Source organism: Setaria viridis, chromosome 6 (assembly GCF_005286985.2).
Source record: "Setaria viridis chromosome 6, Setaria_viridis_v4.0, whole genome shotgun sequence".
In the NCBI taxonomy this organism is placed as follows: domain Eukaryota; kingdom Viridiplantae; phylum Streptophyta; class Magnoliopsida; order Poales; family Poaceae; genus Setaria; species Setaria viridis.
The window spans coordinates 35,948,967-35,962,945 of NC_048268.2; the positions used below are offsets into that span (position 1 = coordinate 35,948,967).

Genomic DNA, 13,979 nt, shown 5'->3' on the forward strand with positions numbered 1-13,979 from the left:
ATTCGTCGCAGGTGAATACGTACTAGCTCTAACAACCTTTGATACCATTATTCAACTAGCTAGCAACAAGCTAGAGCAAAGAAGCTTGTTTTGCATGCCATGACCGGGCTATGGCAAGCAAAGCAACGAGCTATGATCAGGACAAGCCAAGCTAACTAATTGCTCTCTAAAATGCTAAGTTAGAGAATTAGCAAGTACTCTCACATCACGAACGATCGATACATGTTGCAATGCCATTTTTTAGAAACGGGCGAGATGCTAACGCATCGCACGCGTCAAACCAGATGCATTAGACCAGCTATACGAGCATATGTACGTAGTTTGCATCAGATGCTTACTATTACACTGCACGCCTGAATTAAGGCAGTATATGGCATAATGTCATGTGAAAATGAGTCTATTACCTTTAATTTTTCCCTGAACAAAAAATAAACTTTCCTTTTAATACTATTATAAGTGCCCAATATAAAAAGTAACAAGCGTGGCAACATCTGCTTTTACTCTTAACAAGTATACAGTAAGCTAGTAATATACATATATAACAGGTAAAATAAAAACTTGACGAAAAATGGCACGATACAGGTGGTAGCTGACCTCATGGGATGCCTCCATCTGCATCTCTGCATGTGATCCTTCCTTGGCAGGCACTACCGTCATTGCTTTTTAAAGTGATGTATGCGCAACCATAAAGATCCACTGATGGACGTACACTTGTGCAGCTGTGCGTGCTCCTGGACACTGCACTGCACCTCCTCCTGCCAAGCTATTCCAAGCACCTGTGAACAGAGGCACGTTCATTACATCCTCCGATCCTGTCTTCTTGCAACTGCATATATGGCATCCGGCTATCACAATTTGTTACTGGATTGCAAGTTCCATGTATGCGATTACGATTAATTAATTCGCACTTAGCTTAATTAGTTGTGAATACACACCATGGATACCTAGTTTGGCGGTAGCAAGTAATCTTACTCATCATCTAGCTTTCAATTGACAATGAAGAGAATGGTTCTCTTCCATCATCAAGCAACAAAGAGGCAAACCTGCTCTCTTTTCGCCTCCATCTTCTTTGCTCAACCATAATCCTATATATCATGCATGTGACTACAATTTTTTTTCCCCAAACGTTGCTCATTGTATTGATGAAGGATGTGGCATGTGGCTCTATAGACAAAAATAATGCAAGAAATGAAGGTCCATGCATGCATGGACTACTAACTAAGGGCAGCCACAATGTAGCAAAAAGGTGACCTTAAGGCAATGATTGCTTTCTAAAGGTTAGCATCAAACATTGTGAGAATGCAACTTAGGGAAGAAAAGCTTATGGTGCACCTCAAGCTTGGAGTGCACCTTAAGGAAATAAAGAATTATTGTTTATCTCTCCTCTCCATCCCATCCTCTCTCTCACCTCATATTCCGTTGGCCTCCTGGCTATTCCCACTCCAGATGTTTTTTTTTTACTAAAACATGGGTCCCATCTTAATGCCAAGCCATTGTGCCCATTGGCAATTGTTACAGCCATCTGACATGGACCCCACACCTAAGGTTAATTTGAGCCACAACCATTGCCCTTGCCCTAAAGCAACTGCTTTGAGCAAAAGTCCAGTCGGTTCCTTGTCGCCGATGAGCATAGCTCAACATGTCATCTCATCTCACACCCATCGGTCTTGTGTGTTCGCGTCTTGACGTGTGCAGCCAACGTACGGCACGCCAACTAAACACCTGCACGCACACCACAAATAACATCAGAAACAAAAAGGGTTTTGTGTGTGTGAATTTGTGGCCTCCTCTCTTCCTCTTCTCGTAGGTGACACTTGCACTGCTACACAAGGTTGTGCACAACCCCCTTCTATCTGAATGCCTGCAACTTTTATATATTCATGTTGCTTCATGCAAATTAAAGGGCCCTAAGACATCCAGGGACCACATGGTGTCGCCTTCGTATATGGCAAATGGACAAATTAGCGCTTGCCTTTAGCAACCCACTCAATCCAACACCATGAACATCCAGAAATTTTTGTAAATTTTACAAATATATATTTCTTGATAAAACAAAATAATCAATTTAATATCCAAAACATCAATCTTTAGGGCTTGTTCGGTTCGACGGGGAACTGAAGATGATTGGATGGCGTCAAGCGGGATTAAATCCCTTACAAGTCAAAATCCGTCTCAATCCCCCTCCAATCCCCATGGGAGGGAATTAAGATTAACCAAACAAGCCCATAATCAATGTGAATTACTCTTAGGGTTAGTACGTAAACTGCCTCTATCACTCCGGCGAGTTCGTCAAGGGCAATCTGATGAAGACATGGCGGTATTGAACCTTGGAATAGTTTCACTACTCAATCACCCAGTTAGCACAGCTAATCATCGGTAGCGAATTAACCTTCAAGCCTACAAGTAGTGTGCACCCATTCAGGTCATTCATGTTAAGAGGTAGGAAGGCTACATCATAGCAAACCTGGATTCAGATCTTTCACCGTCGAGGAAGAAAGCTGAATGCCAGATTCGGACTATGAAACAGTGATGCACGTCACTTATGAATCGGGGAGGACACAAGGACGACTCTGCATGGGATTGATCTCCACGAAAAGGACCTTGCATTGATCAGGCATAAGGGCTTGTCAATGGACGAAGAGGACAGTTGAGCTTAGCCAAGATAAAGTCATGGAAGAGCCTGAGATAATTGATTACCAGTACCTTCTTCAATGTTAGTTGTTGTTATGCAGGTGGAGACATGAAGATATGATAGTTGCTGACTTAAAAAGGTGGTGTAACTACTCAAGCACTGGTTTGGCAGCTAAGCTGGCCAGGGGTTGTCACCTTGTCTTAGGGTGAAGAGTGCAAGCACATTCTTTCCCAAAATGATCATCATGAAAGCATTCTTGGGGTATTTAGGCTTTTCATTTCTAAAACTTTATGTTCTTTGAGCATGATCAAACTCTCCCCGATCTTCCATTTACATTTGTCATCTAGCATGTTACTGCAACAGCAATGGATCTAGATTTCAGAGAATTACGGACCTTGTTAACGCTCTTCAAACTAAAGAATTGAGATATCTTCTACTTCCAAGAAGAGGAAAAACAGATTTAGGCTCTGATGTAGCAGAACTTCATCGGTATTCTGAATGAAAGCTTGTCAGCTCAAAAATGTTGGCCAAAAAATAAATGGTGTCGCGATACCTCCTGAACATTAATCAGATATATAAATCGAGCAAGTGCAGATCCCAGTCCCAGATTGCTCTATTCTCCCAGTTACACAAGGTGTGGGAAAATCTATTTGCAACCCTAGTTAATTCTAAAGTCATCATGTAGTTGGCCACAAAGAGCACTCAGATGAAATCACATGTCTCAAGGGAGTGTTAATTGTTGACTAAAAGCCCTCCAGACATGCTTCTTGTAAATTTCTTCCGGTCTCACAAGATACAGAAACAGTGACAGCAACATGCATGCCAAAAGGTAACAGAGAACAGACTCCTCAGCACGGCACACACAAATAGCTAGGCTGTAAGGTGATAACGTGTTCCAAGCTGAGAGAAGTACTCTCACATTTCAAAGCGGATACAACACGCACATGCATACCTTCCCATTATGGATGGCTTATGTGTATTCGAGTAAAAGCTTGAATTTTAGTTGTACTTTTACTTTTAGAATACCTTATGCTTTTATTTGTAAGAGTAAAGGACCAGAGCGCAGAAATTTTTAGCTGCACCTATATTTGCAGATAGGCAAAGCATATCTATAGCAACTCACAGGGTACGGAGTGAAGTCAGGAAAATGAAAGTAATCAGCTATCAATAGACATGAAACCATGTCAGGCCACTAGATCTACTAATAGATTCCAAAGTTTCTCATGTAAACCAAAATATAAATATGTGAGTCTCAGTGGAGCAATTATCTCATGGCTTTGATTAGAGCACATTTGTTTTCAGTAACTACTCATTCACACACAACGAAGTTAATAAAACATACTTTTCAGTTTTTTACTATGCCTTAGTTCCCAATCATCCGATGAGGCGATGAAGAATATACCTGCTTGCTGGGCCAGCTTTTTTTACTTATAATCAATCTGAAATCAACATGCAGAAGGTGAGATGCGAGTGGTTAATAGAGAAACAAATAACCAGATTAAAATGAAACGACTTGTGCAAATACATTGAGAAGTCTGAGGTAGGCACTCTCAGCACAAGAGTTTGGAGAAGACTTCTAGGTCCAGCTTCCCCTGAAGTGCAGCAGGAGCCACCTCCCTTGCCAACCTTCCAACCACGCGCTCAATGTACACCACATACAGCCCATTCATGTTTTCCAGGATTTGCAAATCATTGCGTGCCTTGAGAATAGATCTGACACATTCTTCAAAAAGTCCTGGATATTTTTTTTAAGTTTAATTAGGCACATCTAGTGAGATGTATCGCGCAGTGATGAGCAGTAATTGCACTGGCATTAGCGGCATGTATAAATTTCAGTAATTGCTCTTTCATACTTGTGATTAGGAATATAATATAATATAATATAATATAATATAATATAATATAATATAATATAATATAATATAATATAGTATAATATAATATAATATTCATTATTTAATCAATGAACTTTTCTACATTGTGGCTGTACATAAAAAATATAGCACTCAATTATGTAGTGCAGTAGCAGGGTGCAGAATTGAAGATATTTGACTACAAGAATTTGAACCAGAAGATTTAGCGCAGTAAAAACAACAGATATGGTGTGTTCTCATCTCAATTGAAGACGTTTACACTATCATGTTGAGTAATGATGCAATTCTTACAGCATAGCAAATAGAAAATAGAACCATCAAGGGCACAGAAGCACTAACTTTTGTCAAAATGCTGCCAACAAAGCCAATCTTTCATGTAATCAGATATTAGGAACTCGATTAACTGAATCCTGCAACATGGGACAAAATGATCATGCACAAAATACAGTGATATAATCAAAGTACAACTACTAATTCTTATGGGCAATAGCAAGAACTCAATCAAGATAAAACAATTACTAATAATACACCAATAGAAAGTCTTCAGAGATTTTCCAGCTCTAAAACCAAAAATATCAGAATATAGTTTCTTTTGGATGAAAATTCATTAGCAACAAAAAGGAAATAATATTCAGATATTTGAGTGCACCTTAACAGAACTTGCAAAAAAATAGCCAAATAGTACCAGAGAAACATATTAGTGTCAATCTGACACATCCTCTATATATGAAGTATTGTGCATCAGGAAACAGGCAATGTGTAAACTACTGATTAGTTTTTCATCCATGATTCAATCCCGAGGAGGTCATATGTTTGTTCTTAACTCTCAAGTGAGAAAGTTAAAATGAATACAGTGGACAATCAAGATTGACCTAAGGAGTCAAGACTCTTCCAATGAAATCAAAATCAGAACGAATTGACAGTCAGCTTACATGATGAATATATTGCCATGCATATCAGGGAAAACATCATCAAACGGATCAACCAGAAGTAACCTTTCTGATGCATTCGAAATCTTTTGAGAAACTGCAAGGATTATCCTCTGACCAATGAACTCCTCATTTCCTAACTTACGGAACAAGTGCTGCACAGAGATCTGGGCATCTGAGCAGTCAATTGATCCTGCAAAATATTGAATAAAATGGAAGAAACACAAATCAATAGGCTATAAGGAAGCAAAACAAGATAATATGGACCACACAGATAGCAGATTTGACTACAACATAAATTAGAGTACTCATGTGTTGTGGTCTTGTGGATACCTTTGCTGGTCGGACCTACCAGTGCCGCAAGAAGCATGATAATGCTACCTTGGCGCCCACAGCAACAGAGTACCATAGGCTTTGTCCTTCAGTTTGTTCAGATTAGCTATTACCTTGGGGTTAAGGAAGCTAGTTTGTTAGTTTGTTAGGTTTGGTTTTTAGTGCTGGTCCTATACGTTGGCATCGGCCATTGAGTTTGTTAAGCAAGAGTGAATTCAATTCCCGTTAAACTAGCTGCTCAGAGCCTCTGTTGAGGATGAGCACACTCCATATCTTGCCTCTCCCACATTTCCAATCCAATCAATGTCATCATGAAAAAACACTAAGAAGTTTTGCATATAATTAAATGTGCTATATAAATGCAATCAAGCCTCCAACCAATTTATCATCATTGATACCACTTCCATGAGGACCATGAATCAACTGGTACCTAAGTTGTACTTGGCATTACTTTGGACAATATGTAAAGTACAGACAACTAGTCGTACAAATCTCAGTTCAGAGGAAACTCACAAGCTGCAATGCATCCTGTTGTATTGCAAACTGAAATATAAGGAAGGAAGCTGCAATGCATTTGAGCATCAATCACCTTATGCTCTACTACAGAAAAGAAGGGCCTCTAGTGGCCACCACAAAATATTGTGAAATATGACAACAATCAACATGGATTAACAAAGAACAACTGAAATGCCCAAACTCCAATCAAGTAGATTGAAAGTCAGGTCTACTGCACTAGAAATTTTCATCTCGAACACGCAGGAGAGGTGCATGTCATTTGATCAAAAGAAGAAAACAATGAATAAACCAAAAAATGTCATTTTACGCATGTGAATTGCCCTACAAAATGAAACAGCACTATAGTATCACTTTACTTATGCTACTCTGGGAAAAAAACATATATAAATATATTAAACTCACTAAGAATGCAACAAGTGTCACCTGAATCTGAAGTACCAGCATTTTCAGGAACGGCGCACATCCTTTTCATCAAGCGAGACACTAAACCATTGATTATCTCCCCAACTAGCTCCTTCTCCCTTTCTGATGATAGAATGTTCTTCAGTGAAGCTGAGCAGGTACAGTGATTACCAACTGATTACCCATGATTCTTTCAATCAAATCATAGATTTGCACAGATGACATGAGTAAACTTTGCCATTTGAATATCCATAATTTCCGTGGCATTCAACAGCTCAGTTGTATCAGATTAATGGTCAGATTCATTAAACACGCAACAGCTCAATTGTAACTTACCCAGAATGAAGTCCACTGCTTGGTGAGAAAATGTAGCAAATGAAAGTCCCTGGCGTGCGCCTGGCGGCCGGCACATGGCGACGGCGAGCTCCACCGGCGGGATGGGACGGCGGAAAGAGTGGTGCCTAGGTTGTCTCTGAAAGTGGCGGACCGACAGTGGCCTGGAAACAGGAAAGGGAGTGGATGGGAGGACCAGGTCTCTGGAGGGAGAGATGGGGACCAGTTCGTCGGAGTATGGCGGGGCGGGCGGACGGCACCGTCGGAGCACGCCGCCGTACAATGCCGCTGAGCAGGGACAGCCGCCGGAGACTGTTACTCCTCGTCTACGTGTGAATTCATTAGAGTTTCTAGAGGATACATACCAACCAAGAAAAGCTAATTCTACGAGTGAATTCATTAGAGTTTCTAGATCGCCGGCCAATTCTGATGCGCCAATTTCATTACTCGTTTCAGAACATCAACAAACCATCTCTGAATACATACCAACCAAGAAAAGCTACAACTTAGAACTGAACACAAGAATTTCTAGAGGAAGCCAAGCACATTATCGACATCATCATTGCAGAGGTGGAACAAGATGACACCCAATTACGAGTGAGAGCTATGAATTGAATTTATACAGCAGTTCATAAGTCATAACAATACAAGGAAAAATTGCCCCATATGAAGCTGACAGTGGTATCCTATCCTTACACAAATCCATAGTGACAGTCTGACAGATGTATCATCTCAGCTCTTAACCAGTGGGCATAAATGGTTTATGCTGTTAACACCTAAAATACAGTTTTCCTGAAAATCCAGGAAAACACAGGGTGGAAAATGGAGGCCGCTTCACCAAAACCGTACAGTCTCATGCGATCAAGCCTAGTCGATCTTCACAGATGAGTAGATCAATCTCGTGAACCAGAAGCAGGCGCAGAAGCCGATTGCACCGGTAAGCACACAGAACGCAAACGAGGCGAGAAGCATGTAGCCAAAGTACAGTATGCCTGACACCAGTTTGGTGATCTGCAGCTTAGTGAAGAAGTAGAACCCGGCATACAGGAAGAGGTAGATTGCAGATGATCCTGAGGTGAGATAGGACCTCCACCACCAATTATAGTCCTCACTGCACAGTTGGAAATAGCACAGCACGATCGTAATCTCCGCACAGGTGATGATGAGGATAATGAACACCAGGAAAAGGAAGCCAAAGATGTAGTAGAACTGGTGAAGCCAAATCGATGTGAGGATGAAGAAGAGCTCAATAAAGACAGCCCCAAATGGAAGAATGCCACCAATAAGAACGGTGAAGGCAGGGTTCATGTACCAAGACTGCTCAGGGACCTGTCTTGGGATCTTGTTAGTCTTCACCGGAGCCTCAATGGCAGGTTGCTTGAAGCCCAGGTAGCTCCCAACAAATACAAGAGGAACTGAGATACCAAACCATAGGAGGACCAAGGCAAACATTGTGGTGAAAGGAACAGCACCAGACGACTTCTCCCCCCATATAAGAGCATTCAGGATGAAGAAAATACTGAAAGCAATCCCAGGAAACAGGAAGGCAGTCTTTAGGGTGATACTCTTCCATTCTGATCCTTTAAACATCTTATAGAAGCGTGAAGAAGCATATCCAGCAAACAATCCCATCAAGACCCAAGTGAGCAGCATGGCAGTCATCAGCCCTCCTCGGTTTGATGGTGAAAGGAATCCCAAAACAGCGAAAATCATGGTTACTAGCAGCATACCAAAGAACTGAACACCAGTCCCAACGCAGACACAGAGTAAGTCAGAGTTTTCAGGAGGTCGGAACACATCTCCGTGAACAAGCTTCCATCCTGTCTCTTCTTGGGCTTCTTCTTCAGTTTCAAGCTGGTTGTACCTGGAGATATCTCTATACAGAGTGCGGAGCATAATCATGGCCACCATCCCAGATAAGAAGAGTACGATCATGAGAGAGTTCACAATAGAAAACCAGTGAATTTGATCATCTGTCATTAACAGATACGTGTCCCAGCGAGAAGCCCACTTGACATCGCTCTCCTGTAAAGGAATGCCAAGCAAATCAGAAAACATTAAAACGGACTCAACATTTAAAATGTATTATTAATTATTAATGAAAGGAGTTACAGTGCAAAAGAGAAGGAGAAAAGCCGTGAGAAATATAACCTCAAAGCCAACATCATAGGTAAATATGATTTCCTTTCCAGCTTCAACCTCCTGAGGAGTATCTGAGCTTCTCACAAGCTTGCTCGCATGAGGATCGCATGTGATCAAACGAGTGTTTTTATCATTCCATTGGCCTTCAAACTGATGGTTAATACTGGCAACAGAAGTATAACAAAAGACACATAAGTGACTAAACAAAATAGTATCAGATGTAAAAGATGTCATACAAATAAAATATGGCAAGAATAACTTAAAACAAACCTGAATGGTTTGACCTCAAATCCAACAATTCTAGAGAGTTCTGTAGTTTCATCCTTGTGGTATTTAACTAAAAATGTCAAGTGGTTGTGGATAAAGACCTTCTCGTCCTTGCTCTGTAACATGAAATTTTTTCAAATAAGATAACTACACCCTCTCAAAAAGAAAAAGGGAGGCCTATCACTGTTAAAATTAAAACGGTCAGCTGAGCACACAAACTTACACCAGCGTACTGGCCCTTGACACCAACATGATATCCACCCTGATAAACAACAGCATCCCTATCCTGCCTTGGTATAGGAACAACTAGCGGGAGGTTGTCAAGGATCCTGTGAAAAAATTTCATCATGTAACTCCAGCATTCGTCATGCAATCAAAATTACAGTATCACATATAGAATCCATACATGTTCACCCGGTACTCATCCTCTATCTTTTCCTTGAGCTCCTTTGCTTGTTTATCATCAATTGATGCTTTGCAGACAATCTGGCACATCTTGGGCTCCCTCATCTCAAACTACAGTCCAAACAACAGATTAGATGACAAATCAGTGATACACTACAAATTACAAACGTGAATACATTTCAAGCAGTAAACTAGTACTAACCACATAAGGGGAGTTCTCAATGCGATCACCGCGCAGAACTTCTCCAAGATTCTCCGCACTGTCAACTATCGTGTTTGGCTTGCAGAAAGGAAGAGAGTAATAGGAGTAGGGAAGCTGTGTTTTTGTGGATGTCAGCTTATTCACCTTGACCAAAAGTGGATCTTTCTGCAGACAATTATGGACATAGGTTAGAGCGCATGTAACATATCTTTCAGTAAAGGGCTACAAATTAAGAGGTGAGAGAGATTATTTTTTGTCCCATAGCTCAAAACATTTTAATGCACCATTTGATAATTCGTTCCATAAACATAACTACTAGTAGCACATACATGCTCGATACTTAAGGATCCAAAAATACTGGGTTGTCAAATCGTTTATCAGGTAACAAGAAACAAGAGAAAAAGAAACGAAGAAGTTTTTGGGATTCAAAGGCCACCTGAAGCTGCTATATGCAAACGATAAGCAACATGTACAATAAAAAAGTGACTTCACATCCTGGAACCAAGTGGACAAAAATATAAATAACGGAACATTTTGAATACAAGAGGGTATACTGTAGCGTACTCACAGCACATATTCGATTAGACAACGTTTTGCAAACGTAGGCGCACTATAGAGCATTTATCGCCGCTTAGATTAGAGGATATTTATGTTTTTCTTCAACATAGAGAGATTTGAAACAAGGGACCTAGCCAAATGTAATTCGTAAGATTACACTACTCCACACAGAAGCAAAACAGCCAGCAGGATGCCTAGATCCCGAACCCCACTGCCACTAACTCGACAGATACAGGCAGCCCAACGAACAAACGCGGCACGCTGGATCTGGCCGTCGAGATCCGCCGCGGAATGAACGGAGAGAGCCGTTACGGGTGTGGGGAGAAGAAATGGACCTTCTGGAAGTCGTTGGGCGCGACGCCGGGGAGATAGAAGGCGGCGGCCGGCGCGGCGGCGAGGAGCGCCACGAGCGCCACCGTGGCCCAGCGGAGCATCGCCGGCGTCCGCATGGGTGGGTGGGGGAGACTGGGCTCGGAGACTCGGTGGATCTGAGGCGGAGGCGCTCCCTCTCGCAGTCCACCGCTCGCTACTGGAAGAAGACGAGTCCCACCACTACCTCACTGTCGCGGGCCCCGCTCCGCTCCTCTCAACCGACCGAGCGCGTTAACCACTTGAACAAAAGCACCGAAGAGAAACAGGCCGCCAGCCCAAGAAGAAAAAATGAACGGTCCAGACATAATTCTGGCCCACCATCGAACGGGCTTTGCGTGTTTACTCGGAATGTTTAGATGGGCTTGTTGGTAGGCGGGCCTCCAGCTATACGTTTGCTGCACGATTCAAGGCATTCGACCAAACAACTGCAGCATATATAGTGCATTTTAAACTAGGAAATGTGAAACGAGAAACACAATTAAGGTTACACTGAACTTCTTTGATCAGGGGAGTTTGAGGTTTTTTTAAAAAAAAGTTTTAATTTGTTTCTAAAAAAAGGTTTTTTAACCTTTGCAATTAATTCTTAGAGAGTAGCTAGCCTAGCTGCGGAATTTCAGATTTGCTATCATTAGTTGCTTCCATCAGTTTAGCATTTGCAATTCAAAACGTAGATTACTGATGCTTTCTCAGTCTCTCAGCTGAATTACATTAGCACGGTCTACGAGGCCGGTTTTACTAACGGTTAGCAGGGAGTGTGGACAAAAGCTCAAAAAGGGTGTGGGGATTCTGATCGATGATATTCTGTCAGTATACTACTACCAGCTAGTGGCAGGAGGGTAGGGCATCCTGCACTGCATCAGGATCAGGACCAGCAAGAAGCTAGGCATATATGCAGAGCAGGAAGCTGATGAGATGAGATCCGCTAAAGCTAGCGAAAAGGATCAAGCAGGTGAGCCCAAGCAGTTGAGTCCAAGGCGAGACAACAAGAACAACATCTCTCTCTATCCCTGCTGCCTGCTTGCCCTGTATACATTCACCACCGTCTGTATGAGGGCGTGGGCACGCTCCGATGCTGCAATGCAAGCACACATGTCATGCCTGGCATTCATTAAATAATGCAGATGCAGGCATGCAGCTCAACTGCTCGAGCCCCCAAGCAGCCGCATGCCAATAAGGTACCTCTGAATCTCGCCAGGCCAGCCGCCGCACGCAGGAAGATGGGCCTGCTGCTCCATGTATAATTGATTCTCAGATTTACGTTTTCAATTTGCTGATGACCTTCTCTCGTCATGCATTTAGCAGATCTCTATATGTTCGTCATCAGATTTTTCTTGATGGTTGTTTACTATTCCTCCATTTTGCATATGCATGAGCTGTTCTTCTGGTTTTGGTCAATAGGCAAAAATCAAAGATTCCAAATTAAATTGGATTAGAGGTCTCTAGGCAAGAGCAACTCCAACAGATCTCATTTCCCCTTTCCTTCCTCCTTTTACCCACAAAGGGGATTTATGGGAGAAAAACCTTCTCCAACGGATCCCCTTTCTATCTTCCTTTCCCCTTTATACTTTTTTTCAATCCACTTTATCTTCCTCCCTCTCCCCTTTACAAAGGGGATTTGCCCCTCCTCCCTTTCCTCTCCAACCACAGGATCTACCGGTCTCCTTCTGCACCACCACCAGCCGTCAGCCATCTGCACCTCCATCCGTGCCACCACCAGCCTGCCGCCCACTCCTCTACCATGAGCCTTTCATTGGCCATGCCGCCATCGCCGGGCGAGTCCAAGAAGGCCCCGCGCACTACCGGCCATGGCTGCACTGTGGCGGAACCATTCAACTTAAACTAGCTTAAGTACGCCTGATCACTGTTGAAACAGTAATTATCCAATAAACACACTTAAAATAGTTTAAGTCCGGCAATTTGTTGAGTGTCCCCGGGATGACCCGAATCATCCACGTACATCTTGAATCTTAACCATACATTTTCCACAATGGAAAATCATCAACAAACATTACTCTTTTAAAATAAATACTGAAGGTACAAATTATTACAACCCATAGATTGAAACAAACTTAAAGTGCAAGTCAAACCATTCTAAAGAGTTTCAAACTCAAAACAAGCCATGGAAATAAGTAATTAAACAGCTAAGTCCAACTCTAGGGTATTTTGAGACTCATATAATACCCTAGACCTTCGGTTTCTCCTCTTCGGCAGACGGCTGCTGCGCTTCTAAAAATAACAAAGGAGGATTCCCTGAGTACGAAGTTACTTAACAAGACTGACCTGACTAACCGGTATAAAATAATTGACTTTAAGGAGTATGAAAGCTTTTTATTGGACTGGCTGACTCAATATTTTGCGAAAGGCTCACTACTCATGGATCCTTAGTTTTGTCATTTTAAAGCAAACTTAATCTTACTTAACCAGTCTAAGTGATGAAATCGTTTTGCTCAAACAAGTGATACTAATATCATCCAGCAATCTTATATCACGGAAAACATTATATTCAACTTATTCATCTACGATGCTTAACAGTGATCAAGCGTCGTTCATAACCGAGAATTGCGGCGATCTGGACTGATTTACATCCTGCTAGAGATACCTAATCACCAGCGACGCACAGCTGATCAGGCTGCACGCAACGACCTTTCGATTAGTTGTACCCAAAGACTGGAAATATAATTACCCGAACCCGAGAACACCCCCCACATGAGACCCCACGTCTGGCCTGATCACCATGTGAGTTTCAGGCTACGTCCCCGCCATACACCCACACCAAAGTAGGGTAAATATATTTCCACCATAAGAGCCAACTAACCTACCGGGCTTGCTGGTTCCCAATGGCAGTAAGTAACCAGATAATATCACTTGATTAGCAATTAAAACAACGAACGGTCCTTAATCAATTTCATTCTCAATAGACAGAACTACCATCTCTAGCTTCTGTCCACCTCTTTCAAATATCAAGCCATTTCCTTGATTTAATTGTATGACAATATTTGCCTTGAGTATTCGAG

The 13,979-nt window shown here is 42.0% G+C and overlaps 2 protein-coding genes across 2 annotated transcripts; both read right to left on the bottom strand.

Annotated features, from left to right (window-relative positions):
• Positions 1–3,849: 3,849 nt before the first annotated feature.
• Positions 3,850–7,098, bottom strand: LOC117860959 (protein MULTIPOLAR SPINDLE 1). The gene is made up of 5 exons (XM_072294793.1): positions 7,023–7,098; positions 6,708–6,860; positions 5,439–5,628; positions 4,846–4,916; positions 3,850–4,367 (listed from the first exon to the last, which is right to left on the bottom strand). Exons 1-5 carry the CDS (start codon positions 7,096–7,098, stop codon positions 4,183–4,185), a joined length of 675 nt encoding a protein of 224 aa, XP_072150894.1. The 3' UTR covers positions 3,850–4,182.
• Positions 7,099–7,600: 502 nt separating this feature from the next.
• Positions 7,601–11,159, bottom strand: LOC117860958 (transmembrane 9 superfamily member 9). Its single transcript, XM_034744400.2, has 7 exons — positions 10,929–11,159; positions 10,036–10,200; positions 9,835–9,944; positions 9,652–9,757; positions 9,432–9,544; positions 9,171–9,324; positions 7,601–9,044 (listed from the first exon to the last, which is right to left on the bottom strand). The coding sequence occupies exons 1-7, from the start codon at positions 11,040–11,042 to the stop codon at positions 7,887–7,889; spliced, it is 1,920 nt and encodes a 639-aa protein (XP_034600291.1). The 5' UTR covers positions 11,043–11,159; the 3' UTR covers positions 7,601–7,886.
• Between the last annotated feature and the right edge of the window lie 2,820 nt (positions 11,160–13,979).

Coding starts and splice junctions, on each gene's coding strand:
- LOC117860959 (XM_072294793.1), bottom strand. CDS start 7,098: ATGTGCCGGCCGCCAGGCGCACGCCAGGGACTTTCATTTGCTACATTT. Junction 4,917..5,438: donor CATGGCAATATATTCATCAT/GTAAGCTGACTG, acceptor CCCATGTTGCAG/GATTCAGTTAATCGAGTTCC. Junction 4,368..4,845: donor TTGGCAGCATTTTGACAAAA/GTTAGTGCTTCT, acceptor AAAAATATCCAG/GACTTTTTGAAGAATGTGTC.
- LOC117860958 (XM_034744400.2), bottom strand. CDS start 11,042: ATGCGGACGCCGGCGATGCTCCGCTGGGCCACGGTGGCGCTCGTGGCG. Junction 10,201..10,928: donor CGCCCAACGACTTCCAGAAG/GTCCATTTCTTC, acceptor AATTGTCTGCAG/AAAGATCCACTTTTGGTCAA. Junction 9,045..9,170: donor CCTATGATGTTGGCTTTGAG/GTTATATTTCTC, acceptor ATTCCTTTACAG/GAGAGCGATGTCAAGTGGGC.